Source organism: Pristiophorus japonicus, chromosome 12 (assembly GCF_044704955.1).
Source record: "Pristiophorus japonicus isolate sPriJap1 chromosome 12, sPriJap1.hap1, whole genome shotgun sequence".
NCBI classification, from domain to species: Eukaryota; Metazoa; Chordata; class Chondrichthyes; family Pristiophoridae; genus Pristiophorus; species Pristiophorus japonicus.
This window is the reverse complement of record NC_091988.1, coordinates 164,026,240-164,052,703: the sequence shown is the minus strand read 5'-3', so window position 1 is coordinate 164,052,703 and position 26,464 is coordinate 164,026,240. Positions and strand designations below refer to the sequence as shown.

Sequence of the window (26,464 nt, the reverse complement as noted above, 5' to 3'; positions counted from 1 at the left end):
GTTGGAACAACTTTGGAATTCCAGCTCAGTTAGAACTTGGTCATTCTATTCTTCAGAATTTGTAAAATCTCAGCGGAGTTAAATTTTTGCTGTCTATTAAATTGCTCACTCTGTGTGAAATGGAAGTTTAAAATATGCGCTTAGAGTCGATTGATTTCCCTTGAGTACCCAGACCCAGTCCCTGGAGCCCCAGCTAACCAGTGAGATCAAAAGGAAAACTTCTCAAAAAAAAAAATTCACAAAATTATAATTGAAACCTTTATTTAAATCGAGATTCTGATTTTGCTGTCAAAGTAAAGGAGTTTGGAAATAATTTGATTAAACATTCCGTTCCGCAATAACTTGGCACAATGAGGCAGAAATTCCGAGGAGGGCTTCCCACGGGCAAATCAAGAAAAAGAGAAATAAAATGCACACTTACCAAAAGCTGCTACGCCCGCTGGAACTCCCAATCCACAGGCCTCCCCTCCCTGCGATGCGCAGTGCATGCACATCAGGACATCCACAGGAATCACGTGGGCTTGGACACCCAATCACAGGTAAGTATTTTCTCATTCATAGTAATAGTAGATTCGTAAGTTACAAATCTATTATTTTGAATGAGAAAACCCCCCAAAATACACAACCACTACATAAAACATTTAAAAAACACCTCACACAATAAACTAATAGAAATTAAAAATGTTACACATTATTTAAAGAAAAAGAATTCTCGATTTTAAAAAAAAAGTTAGGGTTAGGATTTAAAATAACATTATCTGAGGGGACAGGATTTTAACACGTGTTTTTAAAATTTTTATTTTAATGTTTTTTCTTTGTTTTTAAACTCTTGCACCTGTAAAAGTAGGCTATGCGTCTGCTTTATCAGGCGCAAGAGTTTTGAGGACATTTTCCGTGCAAGATATGGGTAAATAGCCCAAACTTCCACGTACCAATATCCCTCGCTCCAGCTTGACAGATCGGAAAAGCCGGTTTTCAGCACATGCACATTGCTTTTCTGATGCCTTCCCGGGTCCATAGAAACTTCGTATGGGCCCGGGACGTCGGAAATTCTGGGCCATTGCCTTTATACAGACACAAGATACACTTGCACACCTATGTATAATCTATTCATATGTGCATATGAAGATTATCTTTGCCGATGTAGCAGATACGGTTACCAACCCTCCAGGATTGCCCTGGAATCTCTCGGAATTAGAGACTCATCTCCAGGACATTGCTGTGAGCAACCCAGGAGAAAAATCATTGGGGCATTACATTTTTTTTTTTTTTTTTTAATACCTTTGTTTATTAGTTATAAAAATATTGGGCATGGGGGTGGGGGGGGGGGGGGAAAGCCTGTTGACAGAGTGAAGAATCGTCCAATCAGGTAATTCACTTTCAGATTGGTGTAGCAAGATGGTGCACCATGAGGATGGACATGTCAGGCGACCAATGTATGGGGTGGAAGAAAAAGACAGACTTTCATTTCTATAGCGCATTTCACGACCACCTGATGTCTCAAAGTGCTTTACAGCCTATGAAGTACTTTTGGAATGTAATCACAGTTGTAATGTGGGAAGCAGGAGATCATGTGGGGAAGCCTCCAGGAATATATCCAACCAGAGTTGGAAACCCTAGGTACAGATCAGCCATTTTCTGATTGAATAAAGGAACGGACTAGAGGGGCTGAATGGCCTATGTTCCTAAATCACTTGTGCCATAATTTCCTAGGACTTCTATACCATAAGACAGTGGTGCAAGTTTCCAGGAAATCCTGGGCCAACGTCCATAAACTCTTAATTGATCTGTCAAACACCAGGGTGCTCCTGCAATAGGACCTGTAAATCAACCCATTCTTCATTCCAAAAATGCAGAGCAATTACACTTACTAGCCTAGCCTTAATGTTACATTCTCCAGAATTTTATTTTACATGGTATAATGTTCCTTATAAAATTGCCATGGCAACATGCAAGATTCACAAGTATTACCAAAAAAACACAATTATATTGTAACTACATTCTACGAAGAGCATTGGTTGTTCCTTTGAGTGTGCTCAAAGACTATTCACTGTTGTGATACTCAAAACTTGTACAACATTAAATAGTTCACGGACTTCCACTCATGGAGACCAGGCCTGTTCATCCCAGAAGAAGAAAACAGTAAACTCTTAACTCACTTCTGCCCTCAAGTAGGGATCCACCACTTGCAAGTGGCAAATATGAAAAGACTGCTTTGATTTTACAACAGCAAATTATTTAATGCAGTGAACAACTTACTTGCTAAAGTACAAAATTGTCTCAGGTTTTATGGCCCCGTCAAGATGAAGATGAAGCTCCACCTGTAACAAAAATACATGACAATTTTTTGTTAGATAAAAAGGGCCGAGAAATTCGATTTAGCCCAAAAACAGGCAGTGCCACCACGGGGCAAGATTTGCTAGCGGCCATAAAGAGATCACAGGCAGCGCCGTTATTTTGGTGCCGCCTGCTGATTTGAATGATTGCAGCTGACACGCTGCTTCAGGCTGTGTGTTCAGCAGGAGGCCTAATGTAGCGTGGCTATAGCATCCCTGGAGCAAGGCTGTCCTTTCTTAAAGCAAGGCTGTCATTTTAGTCCCCCTCCCTCCCCCTACCTATCAACAATCTCCAAGGCAAACCTCATTCCTAGCTTTACCTCACCCCCTTGGAGAAGATGTTGCTGGCCATTCTTGGCAGGGGCATCGCTGAGTCCTTGGCCAGCAGCAAGGCTGAAAGAATACAACATGCTGGTATCCTCATTCTTACATCAGGGCTAGACTTTCGCCTTCATTTCCGGCGGTACAGCTGTTCTTTGGTGAAAAAAAATCACCCGGCGAAAATTTTCCTCTTTATTTATTTATTTTTTTATATAAAGAATTCCGCCGACATTTTGAAAATACCGCTGGGGAGCACGCCGCCCACATGCATCTTTGTGCACCACTGAGAAAACCGCCACCATCGACGTTTTGCCTCAATGGGAAGCCATACGCACCGCCACGGAAACCGCCCACGTAAAGCTGCCGGAACAGGGTGGTAGGTGAGCACCCTGCAAAGAAAGGTAAGTTAAAAGGTTTTTTATAATTATTTTTAAAATTCTATAATGCTGATTACATTAAAAAGTGCCTGGAGAATGTTTTCCCTCTCCCTCCAACTGCAGCCTCGGACTAAATTTTAAGTACTTACCGTCCATTCTGGTAAGAACCGCCCATTTGACCTAATTTAGCCTTTAACCGCCGAGAATCTTGGCGAAAGATCCATTTTCTCTCCAGGCAGTATTTTTGGCCTTTATGGAAATTTGCACCAGCACTATTTTCAGAACCTTAGCGGTCTTTCTGAGCGGCAATCAGGCAGTGGGGGAATTTAGGAAAAGTCTAGCCCTCGATCAGCCAGTAGCTCCGTGGGTGGCACTCTCGTCTCAGAGTCAGAAAGTTGTTCAAGTTTCACTCCAGGGACTTGAGCACCAAAAAAAAACCTAGGCTGACAGTACCACCGACAGTGCCTCAGCACTGCACTGTCTTTCAGATGAGATTTTAAAACATGGCCCCATCTGCTCTCTCAAGTTGATGTAAAAGATCCCATGGCACTATTTTGAATAAGAGCAGGGGAGTTATCCCCAGTGTCCTGGCTAATATTTATCCCTCAATCAACATGACAAAAACAGATTATCTGGTCATTATCACATTGCTGTTTGAGAGAGTTTGCTGTGTGCAAGTTGGCTACCGCGTTTCCCACATTGCAACAGTGACCACACTCCAAAAGTACTTCAGTGACTAAAGCGCTTCGAGAAGTCTGGTGGTCATGAAAGGCACGATATAAATGAAAGTCTTCCTTTCTTTCTCACCCCACAAACTCTTGATGTAAAAGCTGCACATAATGCAAGCATGCAGCTCGCTTTGCCAACCTCCCCTCACCACAACCCTACACTTGTGCCTTTTCGCATTTCAGACACCCAAGAAATGCAGCCTGCCCAGCCAGTGGTTGACCAAGAGGAGGGAGGAGAGAGTTAAGAAGAAAGAGTCACTCAATTGGACACTCCCAGCTCCTCAAGGTCATCCTGCAAGGCCATCTGCAGTGTCCCCCACTGAAAGTCAGCAACCTTCCACCAGCCAGATGGCAACCACTGTGTGACATCACTATGATAGGCAAAGGCACACAAAAGACAGTTACTAAGGGAATGCACGAGTGTGATTGGTTAATTTTGTCATGTATCCTACATGGCTACTGTTGGTACCATATCGAGGTGTGCTACCAGAGGGCACAGCAGTGAGAGACTTGTAGGTTACTTGTACAGGTGTGCCTGGCCTAAGTATAAAAGACAGGCCACCAGGTGTGATCCTCAGTCTGGAGTTAACAAATAAAGGACTAAAGTCACTGCAGTTCATTTGCAACACATTGCCTCATGGAGTCAGTCATTATCAGAGCATCTAAGAACACAACAGATTTCATATTGGAATAATAGATGGATTGCTTGTGGTGGCTTTTATTTCAGCATTGAGGCCAAGAGGACATTGTGACGGGGAGTAACAGAGGGAAGGGAAGGTTTGGGGCAAATATTGAAAAGGGGAATTGTATTGTCGTCACTGGTACTGCAGGCAGATGATTCGATCTCAGATATCCCGGCCAGAAAGGAGCTATCTGGGTTGCTTCCTCCTCTTCCATCTGCAAGCAGCTTGTCCCCTTTGCTGCCTCTGCTTCAAGTGCCCCCCAAGACTATGAGCAAGTGGTCCTCAGACAAAATACTGCAAATCTAAAATTAAAACAGAAAATGCTGAAAGTACTCAGCAGGTCAAGCAGCATCTCAACCTCAAACATTAATTCTGTTTCTTGCTCAACAGATGCTGCCTGACCTGCTGAGAATTTCCAGCATTTTCTATCTTCTCAGAGACTTCCTTTCCCATTCAAAACATTGCAAGCATCAACTTTTAAATGTATTGCACCAAGACACTACTTCAATAAAAAAAAATGTTTAAAGACCAAAAGCTGAAATCGAAACTTACTTGAAAGATGTGTGTCCCTTTAAGAGCTGCTGACAGCTTCGCTGCAGTGCTGCTGCAGAGACATATTTTTCTGTGCTTGGTTAGGGAGAATGTTATGGCATGCGACGACGTCCAAAATTCGCAGTCATGCATCAAATCAGGCATTGCACACAGATTGACGCCATGATCTGCACATTTGAATTTGAGGTGAGCGCTGGCCAACGATCTCACTAAAATGGCAGCCGCCATGTCCCACGCCCGAAGCAGGCGGAAGCAAGGCAGCCACCAATTTTTTGCAGAAATATGGCGTTAGCAGTTAGTTGTCAGTGAGTTAGGTAATTTCTAGGTCATGATTCCTAGACAACGAGTATAAATATGGAACTGAATAACTACAGTCATTGCTAACCAGCTAGAACCATTAAATACAATACATTTTTGGCTTCTCTGGCAATTTCATTTGCTAATAATGTTCTTTATCATTGTGTGATACTTTCTAGCAATAGTGTGTTGGGAGTAGTCAAGTCTAGAGAACAAAAGCATGGAGGAGGGCTTCAGCAGCAGAAGAACTGAAGCAAGGGTGGAGACAGGCAATGTTACGGACGTGGAAATAGGCAGTTTTATAGTTATGCCACGGATGTGTGGCCAGCAGCTCACTTCAGGGTCAAATGACACGTAGGTTGCTAACAGTCTGGTTCAGCCTCAGACAGATACTAGGGAGAGGGAAGCAGTCGGTGGCTAGAGAACACAGTTTGGTGGGGGGGGGGGGGGGCAGGGGATTTCTGCTCATTCAGTATTGGATGTCGGTCAAGCAGTCTGACAATTTAGAGATCGTAAAGGGGTCGAGAGACGTGGTGGTGAGGTAGAGAGCTGGGTGTCGTCAGCATAAATGTGGAAACGGACGCCATGGTTTTGGATGATATTGCCAAAGGGCAGCATATAGATGATAAATAGGAAGGGTCCAAGGATATATCCTGGGGGTGGGGGGGGGGGGGGGGGGGGAGAAAGGGAGGAGGAGGAACACCAGAGGTAACGATGTGGGAGTGGGAAGAGAAGCCATTGCAGGTGACTTTCTGGCTATGATTATATAAAGAATGGAAGCAGGGGAGGGCAGTCCCACCCAACTGGACAGTGGTGGAGCACCATTGGAGGAGGATGGAGTGGTCAATTGTGTCAAAGGTTGCAGACAATTCAAGGAGGATGCGGAGGGAAAGTTGTTGTGTATTAGTGCTTGGTGGTCATCAGACGGCACCGCGGTCAGAGGTCATTGGGTTGTATGCATGGGGCATGTGTGCTTGGTCACCTGTATATAAGCTGGGTGTCTGTCACACTGGCACTCTTGGGCTGGAATAAAAATGGATCAGGTTGCACCTGAGTTTACAGTCATGACAATTGGCGACGATATAATTTAAGAACCTTCGCATGCACAATAGGCACTGTTGGAATCCTGGAGGGCGAGGATGGGGCAGATTTTGTCGACCACCTGGATCAGTATTTTGTGGCCAACGACATGGAGGCAGAGTCCTACACTGTTAAGCGCAGGGCAGTTCTCCTCACCTTGCGGTCCGAAAATTTATGGCCTCATGAAGAATCTTCTCTCGCCTGTACATCCAGCGGAAAAAGGGTACGAGGAATTGTACGAGGTAACCATCTGAAGCCAAGAAGGGGGGGTGGGGGGGGGGGGGGGGGGAATCAGATCATATCATGCGACCGTTTCTATGCGCATATTCGTGCTGAGGGCCAGGACGTGTCGGGATTTGTCACCAACCTGCGACATCTTGCTGAGCCATGCAAGTCCGGGAACATGCTGTGCGATGTCTTCGTGATAGGCTTCAGCCATGATGCGATCCTCAGCAAGCCGTTGGCTGTAGAGACGCTGGATTTGAAAAAGGCCATCGCGACTGCACAGGCATGCATGACGACGGATGATCATTTGAGGCAGATATCATTGACAAGTCGGAGTTCCACGGCAAGTACTGTAAACAAGATGGCGTCGTCTTCGGGCAGAGCTGCTTACGCGAAACTTGCCGCTGCTCAGAACCCAGATTTCACCCTGTTGGCATTGTGGGGGAAATTATCGGCCTCATCCGTGTCGGCTTAGACAATACTTGCAATGAATGTTCGAAAGTGGGGCATCTTCACAGGATGTGTCCACAACGGACGGAGCAAGCGTAGGGGGGTTCACCACGTGGTTGATTAGGACCAGTTCAGTGATGGCCCGCATACGTAACCAGAGGAGGCAGTGAATGGACTGTATTCGTTCCTGAGCAAGAGCCAGCTGATAGTCGCTAATGTGAAGCTGAATGGCGTGCCTAGATCAATGGAGCTGGACACAGATACGAGCCAGTCGATAATGAGCCAAAGGACATTCGACACCAAGGCTGCGAAACCGAAGCGGAGTCCAGTCAATGCCAGGTTGTGTACTTAAACCAAGGAACTCATACCAGTGCTCGGCAGTGCAGCAATCGGGGTGTCATATGACGGTGTGGTTCACGAGCTACCATTATGGATCATCCCAGGTAATGGTACAATGCTGTTCGGCAGGAATTGGCTCGAGAAAATCAAGCTGAACTGGAATGATATCAAGATGTTGTCCTCAGTGGATGATATTTCGTGTGCTCAAGTATTGAAAAAGTTTCCTTCTTTGTTTGAACCAGGCATTGATAATTTTACGGGAGCCAAGTTGCAGATTCCAATGCAAGGCCTGTCTATCACAAAGCTCCGTCTGTTCCGTACATGATGAGGGAGAAGGTTGAAATTGAGTTCGATATCCTCCAGCATGAAGGGAATCATATCACCAGTCGAGTTTAAAGCGTGGACTAGTCCCATTGTTCCCATGTTGAAGAGTGATGGCACTGTCAGGATTTGTGGAGACGACAAGGTTACGATTACCTGATCAGTATCCATTACCGAGGGCTGATGACCTGTTCGCCATGCTAGCTGGTGGAAAGTCATTCACGAAACTGGATCTGACGTCGGCCTATATGATCCAGGAGCTTGTCAATACTTTGAACTCACCTGCATCAATATCCATAAAGGACTGTTCGTCTACAACAGGTGTCCTTTTAGGATTCATTCGGCTGCAGCCATATTTCAGAGGAATATGGAGAGTTTATTGAAGTCCATTCCAAGAACTGTTGTGTTTCAAGATCACATTCTTGTCACAGGTCACAACACTGCTGAACATCTGAACAATCTTGAAGAAGTCCTACAGTATCTGGACAAAGTGGGACTCAGGCTGAAATGTCCGGAATGTGTATTCATGTCATCTGAAGTCGAATTCCTCGGGAGGAAGATTGCTGCTGATGACATCAGGCCTACTGATTCGAAAACTGAGGCTTTCAAAAATGCACCCAGGTCTCAGAATGTGACAGAGCTGTGTTTGTTCCTTGGGCTACTCAACTACTTTGGTAATTTCTTACTCAGATTGAGCACTTTATTAGAGCCACTGCATGTGTTACTAAGAAAAGGTGACAACTGTGTCTGGGGTGCATCTCAAGATCGAGCCTTTGAGAAAGCCAAGAATCTGCAATGTTCAAACAAGTTCCTTGTTCATTATGATACACAGAAGCATCTTGTATTGGCCTGTGATGCTTTATTATATGGGGTTGGCTGCATACTCCAACAAGCAAATGAATTGGGCAAGCTACAACCTGTTGCGTATGCTTCGAGAAGTCTGTCTAAAGTAGAAAGAGCTTACAGTATGGTAGAGATAGAAGAATGGAGTTTAAAAAAAAATGCACCAGTACCTGTTTGGTCTTCGTTTTGAACTAGAAACGGATCACAAGCCACTCATTTCGTTGTTTGCGGAAAACAAAGGTATTAACAAAGGGATGAGGTCCTACAAAACGAATTTAAGGAGCTAGGAACTAAATTAAAAAGTAGGACCTCAAAAGTAGTAATCTCAGGATTGCTACCAGTGCCACGTGCTAGTCAGAGTAGGAATCGCAGGACAGCGCAGATGAATACGTGGCTTGAGCAGTGGTGCAGCAGGGAGGGATTCAAATTCCTGGGGCATTGGAACCGGTTCTGGGGGAGGTGGGACCAGTACAAACCGGACGGTCAGCACCTGGACAGGACCGGAACCAATGTCCAAGGGGGGAGTGTTAGCAAGTGCTGTTGGGGAGGAGTTAAACTAATATGGCAGGGAGATGGGAACCAATGCAGGGAGACAGAGGGAAACAAAAAGGAGACAAAAGCAAAAGACAGAAAGGAGATGAGTAAAAGTGGAGGGCAGAGAAACCCAAGGCAAAGAACAAAAAGGGCCACTGTACAGCAAAATTCTAAAAGGACGAAGGGTGTTTAAAAAAACAAGCCTGAAGGCTTTGTGTCTTAATGCAAGGAGTATCTGTAATAAGGTGGATGAATTAATTGTGCAAATAGATGTTAACTAATATGATGTGATTGGGATTACCGAGACGTGGCTCCAGGATGATCAGGGCTGGGAACTCAACATCCAGGGGTATTCAATATTCAGGAGGGATAGAATAAAAGGAAAAGGTGGTGGGGTAGCATTGCTGGTTAAAGAGGAGATTAATGCAATAGTTAGGAAGGACATTAGCTTGGATGATGTGGAATCTATATGGGTAGTGCTGCAGAACACCAAAGGGCAAAAAACATTAGTGGGAATGTGTACAGACCTCCAAACCGTAGTAGTGATGTTGGGGAGGGCATCAAACAGGAAATTAGGGGTGCATGCAATAAAGGTGCAGCAGTTATAATGGGAGACTTTAATATGCGCATAGATTGGGCTAGCCAAACTGGAAGCAATATGGTAGAGGAGGATTTCCTGGAGTGCATAAGGGATGGTTTTCTAGACCAATATGTCGAGGAACCAACTAGGGGGGAGGCCATCTTAGACTGGGTGTTGTGTAATGAGATGATTAATTAGCAATCTCATTGTGCGAGGCCCCTTGGGGAAGAGTGACCATAATATGGTGGAATTCTGCATTAGGATGGAGAATGAAACAGTTAATTCAGAGACCATGGTCCAGAACATAAAGAAGGGTAACTTTGAAGGTATGAGGCATGAATTGGCTAGGATAGATTGGCAAATGATACTGAAGGGGTTGACTGTGGAAGGGCAATGGCAGACATTTAGAGACCGCATGGATGAACTACAACAATTGTACATTCCTGTCTGCCGTACATTCCTGGCTCAACCGTGGCTATCAAGGGAAATCAGGGATAGTATTAAAGCCAAGGAAGTGGCATACAAATTGGCCAGAAATAGCAGCGAACCTGGGGACTGGGAGGAATTTAGAACTCAGCAGAGGAGGACAAAGGGTTTGATTAGGGCAGGGAAAATGGAGTACGAGAAGAAGCTTGCAGGGAACATTAAGACGGATTGCAAAAGTTTCTATAGATATTTAAAGAGAAAAAGGTTAGTAAAGACAAACATAGGTCCCCTGCAGTCAGAATCAGGGGAAGTCATAACTGGGAACAAAGAAATGGCAGACCAATTGAACAAGTACTTTGGTTCGGTATTCACCAAGGATGACACAAACAACCTTCCGGATATAAAAGGGGTCAGAGGGTCTAGTAAGGAGGAGGAACTGAGGGAAATCCTTATTAGTCAGGAAATTGTGTTGGGGAAATTGATGGGATTGAAGGCCGATAAATCCCCAGGGCCTGATGGACTGCATCCCAGAGTACTTAAGGAGGTGGCCTTGGAAATAGCGGATGCATTGACAGTCTTTTTCCAACATTCCATTGACTCTGGATCAGTTCCTATCGAGTGGAGGGTAGCCAATGTAACCCCACTTTTTAAAAAAGGAGGGAGAGAGAAAACAGGGAACTATAGACCGGTCAGCCTGACCTCAGTAGTGGGTAAAATGATGAAATCAATTATTAAGGATGTCATAGCAGCGCATTTGGAAAATGATGACATGATAGGTCCAAGTGAGCATGGATTTGTGAAAGGGAAATCATGCTTGACAAATCTTCTGGAATTTTTTGAGGATGTTTCCAGTAGAGTGGACAAGGGAGAACCAGTTGATGTGGTATATTTGGACTTTCAGAAGGCTTTCGACAAGGTCCCACACAAGAGATTAATGTGCAAAGTTAAAGCACATAGGATTGGGGGTAGTGTGCTGACATGGATTGAGAACTGGTTGTCAGACAGGAAGCAAAGAGTAGGAGTAAATGGGTACTTTTCAGAATGGCAGGCAGTGACTGTGGGGCACCTCAAGGTTCTGTGCTGGGGCCTCAGCTGTTTACACTGTACATTAATGATTTAGACGAGGGGATTAAATGTAGTATCTCCAAATTTGCGGATGACACTAAGTTGGGTGGCAGTGTGAGCTGCGAGGAGGATGCTGAGGCTGCAGAGTGACTTGGATAGATTAGGTGAGTGGGCAAATGCATGGCAGATGAAGGAAAATGTGGATAAATGTCAGGTAAAAACAGAGACACAGACTATTATCTGAATGGTGACAGATTAAGAAAAGGAGAGGTGCAACGAGACCTGGATGTCATGCTACATCTGTCATTGAAGGTTGGCATGCAGGTACAGCAGGCGGTTAAGAAAGCAAATGGCATATTGGCCTTCATAGCGAGGGAATTTGAGTACAGGGGCAGGGAGGTGTTGCTACAGTTGTACAGGGCCTTGGTGAGGCCACACCTTGAATATTGTGTACAGTTTTGGTCTCCTAACTTGTGGAAGGACTTTCTTGCTATTGAGAGAGTGCAGCGAAGGTTCACCAGACTGATTCCTGGGATGTTGGGACTGACCTATCAAGAAAGACTGGATCAACTGGGCTTGTATTCACTGGAGTTCAGAAGAATGAGAGGGGACTTCATAGAAACGTTTAAAAATTCTGACAGGTTTAGACAGGTTGGATGCAGGAAGAATGTTCCCAATGTTGGGGAAGTCCAGAACCAGGGGTCACAGTCTAAGGATAAGGGATAAGCCATTTAGGACCGAGATGAGGAGAAACTTCTTCACCCAGAGTGGTGAACCTGTGGAATTCTATACCACAGAAAGTAGTTGAGGCCAATTCACTAAATATATTCAAAAGGGAGTTAGATGAGGTCCTTACTACTAGGGGGATCAAGGGGTATGGCGAGAAAGCAGGAAGGGGGTACTGAGGTTGCATGTTCATCCATGAACTCATTGAATGGCGGTGCAGGCTAGAAGGGCCGAATGGCCTACTCCTGCACCTATTTTCTATGTTTCTATGTTTCTAATACCAATGCATCATCCCACATTCAAAGGCGAATGCTGACATTGTCTACCTATAATTACATCATCCATCATCGACCTGGTACTGAGAATTGTGCCGATGCACTGAGTCATCTGCCCTTACCCACAACTGAGATGGAGACGCCTCAACCTGCAGATCTACAGTTAGTAATGGATGCTTTTGAGAGAGTGAAGGAACCCATCACTGCTCAACAAGTTAGGATCTTGTCCAGCCATGATCCTATTTTATCAGTTGCGAAACAGTGAGTACTCAGTGGTGATTGGGTCTGCCATACCCATGGAGATGCGCGAGACCACCAAACCTTACAACCATCGCAAGGATGAGCTGTCCATTCAGTCAGACTATTTACCGAGGGATAATCGTGTAATCATGCCTAAAGAAAGAAAGAGAGAAAAATTTGTACGTGAACTTCATAGCACTCATCCTGGGATTGTCATGATGAAGTCCATTGCTAGGTCTCATGTATGGTGGCCTGGAATTGACTCTGATCTGGAGTCATGCGTGCAACAGTGCAATACTTGCATTCAGCTAAGTAAGGTACCAGCAGAATCTCTGCTGAGTCTTTGATCGTGGCCATCCAAACCATGGTCGAGGATCCACATTGATTTTGCGGGCCCGTTCCTAGGAAAGATGTTTTTTTATCATAGTAGATGCATATTCTAAGTTGATAGAGTGTGCTATTATGTCAGCCAGCACGTTTACAGCTACCATTGAGAGCCTTCTTATCATGTTTGCTACTCATGGTTTGCCTGACTTTGTTGTGAGCGACAGCGGATCTTGCTTCACAAGTCTTGAGTTCTAGGAGTTCATGAAACTCAATGGCATCAGTCATGTGAGATCAGCTCCATTCAAGCCTGCTTCGAATGGTCAAGCAGAGCGTGCTGTTCAAACGATCAAGCAAAGTATGAAACGTGTAACTCAGGGCTCACTGCAGAGATGGTTGTCATGTATATTGCTCAGTTACAGGTCAACATCTTATACACTTACTGGGGTTCCTCCTGCTGAACTACTGAAGGAGAAATCTCAAGACCAGGCTTTCTCTTGTTCGTGATTTGAATGATTGTGTTGAAAACAGACATGAGTCAGCAATGGTGCCATAATTGTGTTGCCGTGTCACGTGACATCTTGGTCAACAATCCAGTTTATGTACTGAACTATGGTCAAGGTCCAAAGTGGATTGCCGGCACTGTTACAGCCAAAGAGGGTAACAGAGTGTTTATTGTCGTGTTCAAGTATGGGTAAACATGTAGGAAACACCTTGACCAGGTTAAACTGCGGCATACGGATGAACTGGAACCGAGTGAGGAAGATGCAGTCAGTGACCAACCAACCATTGTTCATTCATCAGAGGACTCTGCTAACATTACTGACTCTGAACCTTCAGTCTCTGATGTGGTCATGACCACTCCCATCAGATCGGCTACTCAGTCCTCAGTCTTAACGGACTCAGAACTCTCGCCCACAGCCAAAGTTGAACTGAGACAATCAACTCATGAGAGGAAAGCTCCAAACAGTCTTAATTTGTAAAAAGACTGTTAAGATTTTAAAAGGGATATATTGTTATGTATTAATGCTTAGGGGTCACCAAACATCAGAGGGCGCCGTGGTCGGAGGTCATCAGGCTGTACGCATGTGGCATGTGTGCTTGGTCACCTGTATATAAGCTGGGTGTCTTTGTCACTCTGGCACTCTTGGGCTGGAATAAAAATGGATCAGGTTGCACCCGAGTGTGAGTTTACAGTAACCAGACTCTTGCCATTACAATAGTTTACCTTTGTCACAGTCACAAAGAATGTCATTTGTAACTTTGATGAGTGCCATTTCGGTACTGTGGCAGAGGCTGAAACCAGATTGAAAGGATTCAAACATGGAGTTCCTGGAAAGATGGGCACAGATTTGGGAGGCAACAAAACTTGAGGAAAGGGAGGTTGGAGATGGGGTGGTAGCTTGCAAGCAAGGTGGGGATCAATGGTTGTTTTTTTGAGAGGGGTAATGATAGCAGATTTGAAGGAGAGGGGGGCAGTACCTGAGGAGAGAGAACTGTTAACAATGTCAGCTAACATGGGAGCCAAAAAAGGAAATTGGATGGTCAGCAGTTTAGTGGGAATAGGGTCAAGGGAGCAGGAAGTGGGTCTCATGAACAAGATGAGAGTGAAGAGGTCAAGAGTGGAGATCAGAGAGAAACTGGAGAGAGATGTGAGTTCAGGGCTAGGGCAGAGGGGAACCAAAGTGGAAGTTTGGCCCGGTGTGCTAGGGGAAGGAAGGGAACTGGCAGAGGCAGCTGATCAGATGGTCTCAATCTTTGAGACAAAGAAGTCCATGAGCTCCTCGCGCTGCTTGTTGGAGACAAGTGTAGTGGAGACAGGGGAGTGGGGTAGCAGTAGAGAATAGTAGCCGGGGTTATCTTTGCATTCCAGAATGATCCTGGAAGAATGAGCAGTTTTGGTAGCCAAGATTAGGACCCAATAATGCTGTGTGGCCCAGCCAGATCCAGGCGGTGAATGGCTAAACCAGTTGTCTGCTGCATCCATTCATGTCTGCATCCCTTGGACTTGAGGGAGCAAAGATTAGGGCCATACCCAGAGGAACAGCCAGGGCAAGAGAGAGTAATGGTTTTAATAGGGACTAGGACATCAAAGGTGGTGGTGAGTTTGTGGTTGAGCAGATCGGTGGCTGCAGAAATGTTGTGGTGAATAGAGGGTCAAAGGCTGGACAGTTTGGAGTTGATAAGTGCAGTTGAGAGAGTCGGGAGACAGTTTTTTCCAGTGGTGGACACAGAAGGAAGTAGGGTTGGGTGATGGGGGGGGGGGGCTGCGGGGGTGGTGGGAAGGGGGATGTGGGTGGAAAGCGAGACAAGGAAATGGTCGGAGATGGTCTTATCTGCAATTGACAGGATAGGAATAGCGAGGCCATGAGAGATGGCAAAGTCAAGGGGATAGCCATGAATATGGATTGGAGTGCTCACATGGAGGGAGAGATTAAGGGAGGATAGGAAAGTAGTGAACTCAGAGGCGAGAGAGCACGATGAATTGAGAGGAGGTTGAAATCACCAAGGACGAGAAGCTGCTCAGTGCAGAGGATGAGGGAGGAAAGCAGTGAGGATATCTGAATTTCTATGGTACTTGGGTGGGCCATAGAGAATACAAATTTTAAATGAGGCGAGAGGGGTGGAATAAAGTGAGATGTTCAAAGGAGAAGTAGTGCTGGAGCAGTAGCGGGACAGACCCAGGTATGATTGGTGATGAAAGCCATACCGCCACCACGGGGGTCTAGGCGGGGCAAGTGATGGAAGGAGGGGAGGCTTCGTTTAAAGGTAAGGCGTCATCACCCCTCAGCAAAGTTTCCATCAGGGCCATGATGCCAATGCAATCATCATAAGCTGGATGGCAAGTGCCTTGTTCTCAAGAGAACAGACATTCTGGAGAGAGAGATGCGGTGAGGGTCGGTGAAGGCTGATCCACCGCCAGTATTCATAGGGATGAGTTGGACGGGAAGGAGATTGGCAAGGTTATCCCCCCGTGGGCAAGCTTGGTTGCAAGGTCTGAGAGAGAGTAGAATGGGACAATTGAGGTTGCTACTCATGAAATGACAGCAATGAGTGCCACGGTGGGATCCTCAGAGGATGCCAAGAGAAGCACAGAGGGAAGCTGTTGGCCTATCCAAGAGGGAGTAGAGCTTGGGACAGGGGCAGGAGTGTAGGAAAGTCAAAAGAGTAATGAAGGGTTGGGGTAGGGATTGGGAGGGCAGAGTATCCGAAAGAGGAGATGCAAGGCACAAAGATTAGTGGGAAAGCGGGTTGTGTAGATGACAGAGAGGCTGCAAAGAGATTTAGATAGGTTAAGCGAATGGGCTAAGGTTTGGCAGATGGAATACAATGTCGGAAAATGTGAGGTCATCCACCTTGGAAAAAAAAAACAGTAAAAGGGAATATTATTTGAATGGGGAGAAATTACAACATGCTGCGGTGCAGAGGGACCTGGAGGTCCTTGTACATGAATCCCAAAAAGTTAGTTTACAGGTGCAGCAGGTAATCAGGAAGGCGAATGGAATGTTGGCCTTCATTGCGAGAGGGATGGAATACAAAAGCAGGGAGGTCCTGCTGCAACTGGTTAGGGTATTGGTGAGGCCGCACCTGGAGTACTGCGTGTAGTTTTGGTCACCTTACTTAAGAAAGGATATACTAGCCTTGGAGGGGGTACAGAGACGATTCACTAGGCTGATTCCGGAGATGAGGGGGTTACCTTATAATGATAGATTGAACAGACGGGGTCTTTACTCGTTGGAGTTCAGAAGGATGAGGGGTGATCTTATAGAACATTTAAAATAATGAAAGGGATCGAGAAGATAGAGGCAGAGAGGTTGTTTCCACTGGTCAGGGAGACTAGAACTAGGGTACATAGCCTCAAAATACAGGGGAGCCAATTTAAGAAGCCGAGTTGAGAAGGAATTTCTTCTCCGAGAGGGTTGTGAATCTGTGGAATTCTCTGCCCAAGGAAGCAGTTGAGGCTAGTTCTTTGAATGTATTCAAATTACAGATAGATTTTTAGCCAATAAGGGAATTAAGGGTTATGGGGAGCAGGCGGGTAAGTGGAGCTGAGTCCACGGCCAGATCAGCCATGATCTTTTTGAATGGCGGAGCAGGCTCGAGGGGCTAGATGGCCTACTCCTGTTCCTAATTCTTATGTTCTTATGTAAGGCGGCATGACGACAGGAGAGACTGGTCGGCGAGTGATAGAGAGGAGAAAAAGCGAGAGAAAGTGGAAGTAGAAGTGAATGGCTTGCATCCAAAGCGGCAGCCAAAATGCACACACAAATGGACATGGAAAAAAACTCAAGTTACATAGAAACATAGAAAATAGGTGCAGGAGTAGGCCATTCGGCCCTTCTAGCTTGCACCGCCATTTAATGAGTTCATGGCTGAACATGCAACTTCAGTACCACATTCCTGCTTTCATGCCATACCCCTTGATCCCCCTAGTAGTAAGGACTTCATCTAACTCCTTTTTGAATATATTTAGTGAATTGGCCTCAACAACTTTCTGTGGTAGAGAATTCCACAGGCTCACCACTCTCTGGGTGAAGAAGTTTCTCCTCATCTCGGTCCTAAATGGCTTACCCTTTATCCTTAGACTGTGACCCCTGGTTCTGGACTTCCCCAACATTGTGAACATTCTTCCTGCATCTAACCTGTCTAAACCCATCAGAATTTTAAACGTTTCTATAAGGTCCCCTCTTATTCTTCTGAACTCCAGTGAATACAAGCCCACTTGATTTAGTCTTTCTTGATAGGTCAGTCCCGCCATCCCAGGAATCAGTCTGGTGAACCTTCGCTGCACTCACTCAATAACAAGAATGTCCTTCCTCAGGTTAGGAGACCAATGCTGTACACAATACTCCAGGTGTGGCCTCACCAAGGCCCTGTACAACTGCAGCAACACCTCCCTGCCCTTGTACTCAAATTCCCTCGCTATGAAGGCCAACATGCCATTTGCTTTCTTAACCGCCTGCTGTACCTGCATGCCAACCTTCAATGACTGATGTACCATGACACCCAGGTCTCGTTGCACCTCCCCTTTTCCTAATCTGTCACCATTCAGATAATAGTCTGTGTCTCTGTTTTTACCACCAAAGTGGACCACGTCACATTTATCCATATCTGCCATGCATTTGCCCACTCACCTAACCTATCCAAGTGGCTCTGCAGCCTCATAGCATCCTCCTCACAGCTCACACTGCCACCCAACTTAGTGTCATCCGCAAATTTGGAGATACTACATTTAATCCCCTCGTCTAAATCATTAATATACAGTGTAAACAGCTGGGGCCCCAGCACAGAACCTTGCGGTACCCCACTACTCACTGCCTGCCATTCTGAAAAGTACCCATTTACTCCTACTCTTTGCTTCCTGTCTGACAACCAGTTCTCAATCCATGTCAGCACACTACCCCCAATCCCATGTGCTTTAACTTTGCACATTAACCTCGTGTGGAACCTTGTCGAAAGCCTTCTGAAAGTCCAAATATACCACATCAACTGATTCTCCCTTGTCCACTCTACTGGAAACATCCTCAAAAAATTCCAGAAGATTTGTCAAGCATGATTTCCCTTTCACAAATCCATGCTGACTTGGACCTATCATGTCACCTCTTTCCAAATGCGCTGCTATGACATCCTTAATAATTGATTCCATCATCTTACCCACTACCGATGTCAGGCTGACCGGTCTATAATTCCGTTTTCTCTCTCCCTCCTTTTTTAAAAAGTGGGGTTACATTGGCTACCCTCCACTCGATAGGAACTGATCCAGAGTCAATTGAAAGTTGGAAAATGACTGTCAATGCATCCGCTATTTCCAAGGCCACCTCCTCAAGTACTCTGGGATGCAGTCCATCAGGCCCTGGGGATTTATCGGCCTTCAATCCCATCAATTTCCCGACTAATGAGGATTTCCCTCAGTTCCTCCTCCTTACTAGACCCTCTGACTCTTCTTATATCCGGAATGTTGTTAGTGTCCTCCTTAGTGAATACCGAACCAAAGTACTTGTTCAATTGGTCCGCCATTTCTTTGTTCCCCGTTATGACTTCCCCTGATTCTGACTGCAGGAGACCTACTTTTGTCTTTACTAACCTTTTTCTCTTTACATATCTATATAAACTTTTGCAATCTGTCTTAATGTTCCCTGCAAGCTTCTTCTCGTACTCCATTTTTCCTGCCTTAATCAAACCCTTTGTCCTCCTCTGCTGAGTTCTAAATTTCTCCCAGTCTCCGGGTTCGCTGCTATTTCTGGCCAATTTGTATGCCACTTCCTTGGCTTTAATACTATCCCTGATTTCCCTTGATAGCCACGGTTGACCCACCTTCGCTTTTTAATTTTTATGCCAGACAGGAATGTATAATTGTTGTAGTTCATCCATGCGGTCTCTAAATGTCTGCCATTGCCCATCCACAGTCAACCCCTCAAGTATCATTCGCCAATCAATCCTAGCCAATTCACACCTCATACCTTCAAAGTTACCCTTCTTTAAGTTCTGGACCATGGTCTCTGAATTAACTGTTTCATTCTTCATCCTAATACAGAATTCCACCATATTATGGTCACTCTTCCCCAAGGGGCCTCGCACAACGAGATTGCTAATTATTCCTCTCTCATTACACAACATTCAGTCTAAGATGGCCTCTCCCCTAGTTGGTTCCTCGACATATTGGTCTAGAAAATCATCCCTTATGCACTCCAGGAAATCCTCCTCCACCGTATTGCTTCCAGTTTGGTTAGCTCAATCTATGTGCATATTAAAGTCACCCATTATAACTGCACCCTTATTGCATGCACCCATAATTTCTTGTTTGATATCCTCCCCAACATCACTACTACAGTTTGGAGGTCTGTACACAACTCCCACTAATGTCTTTTGCCCTTTGGTGTTCTGCAGCTCCACCCATATAGATTCCACATCATTCAAGCTAATGTCATTCCTAACTATTGTATTAATCTCCTCTTTAACCAGCAATGCTACCCCACCGCCTTTTCCTTTTATTCTATCCTTCCTGAATGTTGAATACCCCTGGATGTTGAGTTCCCAGCCCTGATCATCCTGGAGCCACGTCTCCGTAATCCCAATCACATCATATTTGTTAACATCTATTTGCACAGTTAATTCATCCACCTTATTACAGATACTCCTTGCATTAAGACAGAAAGCCTTCAGGCTTGTTTTTTTAACACCCTTTGTCCTTTTAGAATTTTGCTGTGCAGTGGCCCTTTTTGTTCTTTGTCTTGCATTTCTCTGCACTCCACTTTTTCTCATCTCCTTTCTGTTTTTTGCTTCGGTCTCCTTTTTGTTTCCCTCTATCTCCCTCCATTGGTTCCCATTCCCCTGCCATATTAGTTTAACTCCTCCCCAACAGCACTAGCACACATTCCCCTAGGACATTGGTTCTGGTCCTGCCCAGGTGCAGACCATCCAGTTTGTACTGGTTCCACCTCCCCCAGAACTGGTTCCAATGCCCCAGGAATTTGAAACCCTCCCTGCTGCACCACTGCTCAAGCCATGTATTCAAGCCATGTGCTATCCTGCGATTCCTACTCTGTCTAGCACGGGGTACTGGTAGCAATCCCGAGATTACTACTTTTGAGGGCCTACTTTTTAAATTTAGCTCCTAGCTCCTTAAATTCGTTTCGTAGGACCTCATCCCTTTTTTTTAAAAACCTATGTCGTTGGTACCAATGTGCACCACTACAACTGGCTGTTCTCCCTCCCTTTTTAGAATGTCCTGCACCCGCTCCGAGAGATCCTTAACCTTTGCACCAGGGAGGCAACATACTATCCTGGAATCTCGGTTGCGGCCGCAAAAACGCCCATCTATTCCCCTAACAATTGAATCCCCTATCACTATCGCTCTCCCACTCTTTTTCCTGCCCTCCTGTGCAACAGAGCCAGCCACGGTGCCATGAACTTGGCTGCTGCTGCCCTCCCCTGATGAGTCATCTCCCTTAACAGTACTCAAAGCAGTGTATCTGTTTTGCAGGGGGATGAGCACAGGGGACCCTTGCACTACCTTCTTTGCACTGCTCTTCCTGCTGGTCTTCCATTCCCTATCTGGCTGTGGACCCTTCTCCTGTGGTATGACCAACTCGCTACACGTGCTACTCACGTCATTCTCAGCATCGTGGATGCTCCAGAGTGAATCCACCCTCAGCTCCAACTCCGCAACGCGGACCGTCAGGAGCTGGAGGCGGATACACTTCCCGCACACGTAGTCGTCAGGGACACTGGAGTCATCCCTGAATTCCCACATGGTACAGGAGGAGCATAACACGCGACCGAGCTCTTCTGCCATGACTTAACCTTTAGATAGGCAACAATGTTAAAGTTTACTCACTGTTAAAGAGAAGAAAGAAAAACTACTCACCAATCACCAGCCAATCACTTACCCCTTTGTTTCTTTCTACTTCTTTTTTGCCTTCTCCCTGTAGCTGCACAAGCTCCGCTTCTCCGACCCCGGACTCGCGCTGCTCCAACTGTCGCCGCCTCACTCTCCCGCTGGGCCTTTTATAGGCCTCACCAACCCCGGGCTCGCGCTGCTCCAACTGCCGCCGCCTCACTCTCCCGCTGGGCCTTTTATAGGCCTCCAACCCCGGACTCGCGCTGCTCCAACTGCCGCCGCCTCACTCTCCCGCTGGGCCTTTTATAGGCCTCCAACCCCGGACTCGCGCTGCTCCAACTGCCGCCGCCTCACTCTCCCGCTGGGCCTTTTATAGGCCTCCAACCCCGGGCTCGCGCTGCTCCAACTGCCGCCGCCTCACTCTCCCGCTGGGCCTTTTATAGGCCTCCAACCCCGGACTCGCGCTGCTCCAACTGCCGTCGCCTCACTCTCCCGCTGGGCCTTTTATAGGCCTCACCAACCCCGGACTCGCGCTGCTCCAACTGCCTGGTTATGTAGCAATTATAGGAATGCATATTTCCTGGTAGTAACAGGGAATAGGTTGGTAATAGTAAGGAATCCAGAGTTAAAGTTGGAGGCCAAAAGTTGACATCAGTAGGATTGAATGAGTTTGGAGTATCAACGAATTGTTGTCCAAGTTCAGAGACAGGAGTTGCAGGCAAGAGAAGTTCAGAAGCTATTTGAAGGGGAGAGAAGAGAATTGAAGGATGGAGGTTATTGCCAAATGAGAGTCACTTTCAGTGCAGGAACATGACGCGAAGTTGCCGCAAAGTTGAAGGTGACCATAGAGTACACACACACTAGATGCACATTGTGTGTGGGTCACAGATTGTGAACAGGTTTATTGTGTATGAAGTGTAAAGTAGGTGGGATTGGAAGACGTGATCAATCTTCTGAGTTCCCTTTCTTCCCACTATCCCACATTCTCCATCCTTCCACCCCCATCCCCCAGTTCCCCTCCCCCTTAGAAGGGCACGAAAATGTTTGTGTAGATAATCACAGCGATATTCTCAGCAAAAGTGCTGAAGATAATCCACAGCTAGACACACATTGCACAGCACCACAACTCACGATACATGCATGATTTCCAGTATCGGGTTCGAGGAGTCTGCGGAGTCCAGGGCGCACAGGCACAGAAGGGCACTCAAAAAAAAAAAACTAGTGCCAATATTCACTCTGCCAGCAAAGCAGAAAAACCAGTAGAACGAGTCACACAACTCGGTAGAGAGATAAGAGTCACCCAGCTTAGCAGAGAAATAGCCACAGCGAGGAAGATATTTTTGACAGCAAATGAGTTAATTGTTCCTATTTTCTTGCAATTATGTGGATCAGTGAACTGGCTAATAATTAAAGTTAGCTTTCTATACATGTCATGTATCTCACACTACTGTATATAACTCTATCTTACCATGCTATACATGACTGTAACTAGATATGACCTGTAACCACAAGCATACTTTATCACCAGGGGTGCACTTGCAGGAGACACTGCATACCTGTTCCACACAGGTATATAAAGGCAGGTCTCAGGCAAGTGTGGCACTCGAGAGCTGTGAAATAAAGGTGCAGGTCCAGAGTGACCTTGACTTCAGCATGTACCTCATGTAAGTCTGTACTGCAGGGTCAGGACTTTACAGTGGCGGAACTTCGGAGGCTGGCTAGTTTATGAGAGTTCTCCGATGAACTAAGGAGAGAAGTACTGAGACTTTTTTATTGAAGGAATTGGCCACACAGGCATATTCCAAAACCTTAGAGACCAAGAACTTGACCCTAGAGGCAGCAGCACTGGTCGCACAGACATTCTTGGCAGAAGAAGAAACGAGGTTGATCTATACTGCGGGTACGACAACTAACGAAACATCGGAACAAGGGGTTCACAGCGTGAAACAAGCCTCTACCCCCACACACAAAGGCAGGAGAGCAGGCCTTCAACAGCAGGCAGTGGCGCCAGAAGCCATCAAGGGCCACATGAACGGCCGTTCACACCTCATCAACCCACAATGCAAGCAATCAACTACAGACTAAGAGAAGCTCAAGAGAGATCAGCCAGACACAGCTCATCCTTTGGAAACAATGGAAGCGGTCTGTGCTGAAGATGTGGGGGAAGGTACTCAACAAGGGGGTGTCGATTTCAGCATGCTGTTTGCAGAAACTGCAACTATACAGGGCATCTGGCTCGCATGTGCAGAAAAACAGCAGCTCGGCTGGTATTTGAATCGGAAGGGTCAGAAAGCGGACCAGAAGATGGTGGGGACAGTGCCCGGGACACCGAGGTACAGCGGGTCAACACAATCAATGTCCACTGTTCTTACAACAAGATGCCTCCAATAATGATGAGAGTCCTACTCAATGGGATACCCGTCAACATGGAACTGGACACGGGAGCTGGTGAGCGTCCAACAATTTGAACAGCTGTGGCTGCACAAAAGCAACAGACCAAAACTCTCAAGGATCGACACCAAACTAAGGACCAATACTGAAGAAATCATCCCAGTCCTTGGCAGCGCCATGCTCTCAGTCACACACAAAGGGACGGTGAACCGACTTCCCCTGTGGATTGTCCCCGGAGATCTCCCAGCACTATTGGGGAGAAGCTGGCTGGCAAAACTAAATTGGAAATGGGATGATGTTCACACCATGTTGTCAGAGGAACGGATCTCCTGCTCAACAGTTCTAAGTCGTTTTGAACATCTCCTTCAGCCAGGTGTAGGCACCTTCAAAGGGGCTAAAGTTAAAATCTACATCACACAGGATGCCAGACCAGTCTATCACAAGGCTAGAGCTGTGCCTTATGTGATGAGGGAAAAGATTAAACACAAACTGGATCGACTTCTGTGGGAAGGCATTATCTCACCCGGGCAAGTCCCATCGTCCCAGTCATGAAGCCTGATGGATCCGTGCGAATCTGTGGGGATTACAAGTCTACCATAAACAGACTCTCCCTACAGGATCAATACCTGCTGCCCAGAGCGGAGGACCTATTTGCCACATTGACTGGAGGAAAACTTTTCTCGAAACTAGATCTCACATCTGCGTATATGACGCAAGAACTGAACGAAGAGTCCAAGCTACTCACCACCATCAACACACATCGAGGACTTTTTATGTACAATCGATGCCCATTCAGCATCAGGTCGATAGCTGCTATATTCCAGCGCAACATGGAGAGTCTGCTCAAGTCCATCCCGGGGACGGTTGTGTTTCAAGATGACATACTCATCACGGGCAGGGACACCAACTCCCATCACCACAATTTGGAGGAAGTACTAAGTCGATTGGATCAGGTAGGCCTAAGAGTTAAGAAATCCAAGTGTCTGTTTCTTGTGCCCGAGGTTGAATTTTTGGGCAGAAGGATTGCCGCTGATGGAATCCGCCCAACAGAATCCAAAACAGAAGCAATTCGTCTGGCACCCAGGCCCCGTAATGTCTCGGAACTGCGCGCCTTTCTCAGGCTACTCAATTACTTTGGGAACTTTAAGCAGAATTTGAGCATGCTGAGTAGCACGTGGAGAGGCTCTCTCAGAAAGGGGTGAGATTGGTTTTGGGGGGATGCCCAAGAACGCGCCTTCAATAAGGCACGCAACCTTTTATGTTCCAACAGTGTTTTAGCCTTTTTTGACCCAGGTAAAAAGTTAGTTCTTACATGTGATGCGTCAGCGTACGGTGTCGGTTGCGTTTTACAGCATGTCAATGATGCGGGTAAATTGCAACCCATTGCTTATGCCTCCAGGTCACTTTTGCGGGCGGAGCGCAGGTACAGTATGGTTGAGAAGGAGGCGCTCGCGTGCATGTACGGTGTCAAAAAGATGCACCAATACCTTTTCGGGGCCAAGTTCGCGTTAGAGACCGACCACAAACCCCTCACGTCCCTGCTATCCGAGAGCAAGGCAATAAACGCCAACGCCTCGGCACGCATTCAGCAGTGGGCACTCATGCTGGCGTCTTCCGACTACACAATAAGGCACAGACAACTGTGCCGACGCGCTTAGCAGGCTACCGTGGCGACCACAGAAGGGTCCGACGAACAGGACTGTGAGATGGTCATGGCAAACAATGCCTTTGAATCCACAGGTTCGCCCATGACGGCAGGCCAAATCAGAGCCTGGACGACCAGCGACCCCACGTTATCCTTAGTCAAAAGATGTGTTTTAACTGGTGACTGGACAGAGGCTCACGTTGCCTGCCCCGAGGAGATCAAACCTTTCCATAGGCACATGCATGAACTATCACCACAGGCAGAATGCCTGATGTGGGGCAGCCGAGTAGTTATGCCCTTGCGAGGCAGAGAGGCGTTTGTCCGGGAGCTCCACCGCGAGCACCCGGAGATCGTCCTTATGAAGGCCATAGCCAGATCCCACATCTGGTGGCCTGGCATTGACCCGGACTTGAAGCTCTGCGTCCAGCAGCGCACCATTTGTGCCCAACTCAGTAATGCCCCCAGGGAGGCCCCCTAAGCCCCTCGCCCACCAAACTGTGGTCGCGGGTGTATGTCGACTATGCGGGCCCACTCATGGGCAAAATGTTCCTCGTAGTCGTCGACGCATTTTCAAAGTGGATCGAGTGCACCATTTTAAACTCGAGCACCACCTCCACCATTGTGGAGAGCCTTAGAACCATGTTTACAACGCACGGAATTCCTGACATATTGGTCAGTGATAATGGTCCGTGCTTCACCAGCACAGAATTTCAAGATTTTATAGTTGACCATGGCATAAATGACGTTAAGACGGCACCGTTCAAGCCGGCCTCCAATGGCCAGGCAGAGCGAGCAGTGCAAATCGTTAAACAAGGAATGCTAAAAATCCAAGGTCCCACGCTGCAGAGCCGCCTGTCGCGACTGCTGCTGGCATACAGATCTCGTCCGCATTCGTTGACTGGGCTTCCCCCCGCGCAACTATTGATGAAACGGACCTTAAAGACTAAGCTCTCGTTAATCCTCCCAGACATGCATGAAATTGTTGAGGCAAAGTGCCGGAAGCTAACGGAGTACCATGACCGAAATTCGAGGGGGAGGTGGAATGAGATAGGGGACAAAGTGTTTGTGCTAAACTATGGCAGGGATCCCAAATGGCTTGCAGAGACAGTAACAGGCAAGGAAGGAAACAGGCTATTGGTTGTACAAATGGACAATGGCCAAACCTGCCGGAGGCATGTAGACCAAGTAAAAAGTAGATTCACCAACAACACTGCAGAACCAGAGGCAGACTACAATGTGGAACTCACAACACACCTGGTGGACAGACAGAGGGAACAACCTGAGGAAAGGGCAGTCTCAACAGACAGCCCAGACGAGATACCAGCAATCACACTGAAAGAAAAACAGGCACCAAGGCAAACAACT

General features: G+C 46.6%; 1 protein-coding gene across 1 annotated transcript in view; it reads right to left on the bottom strand.

Moving 5' to 3' along the window:
• Positions 1 to 26,464, bottom strand: part of ada (adenosine deaminase) — a 92,232-nt gene that overhangs the window by 62,351 nt on the left and 3,417 nt on the right. The window contains exon 2 of the mRNA XM_070895037.1: positions 2,260 to 2,321. Coding sequence (XP_070751138.1) covers positions 2,260 to 2,321 — 62 coding nt within the window. The remainder of the gene's footprint in view (positions 1 to 2,259; positions 2,322 to 26,464) is intronic.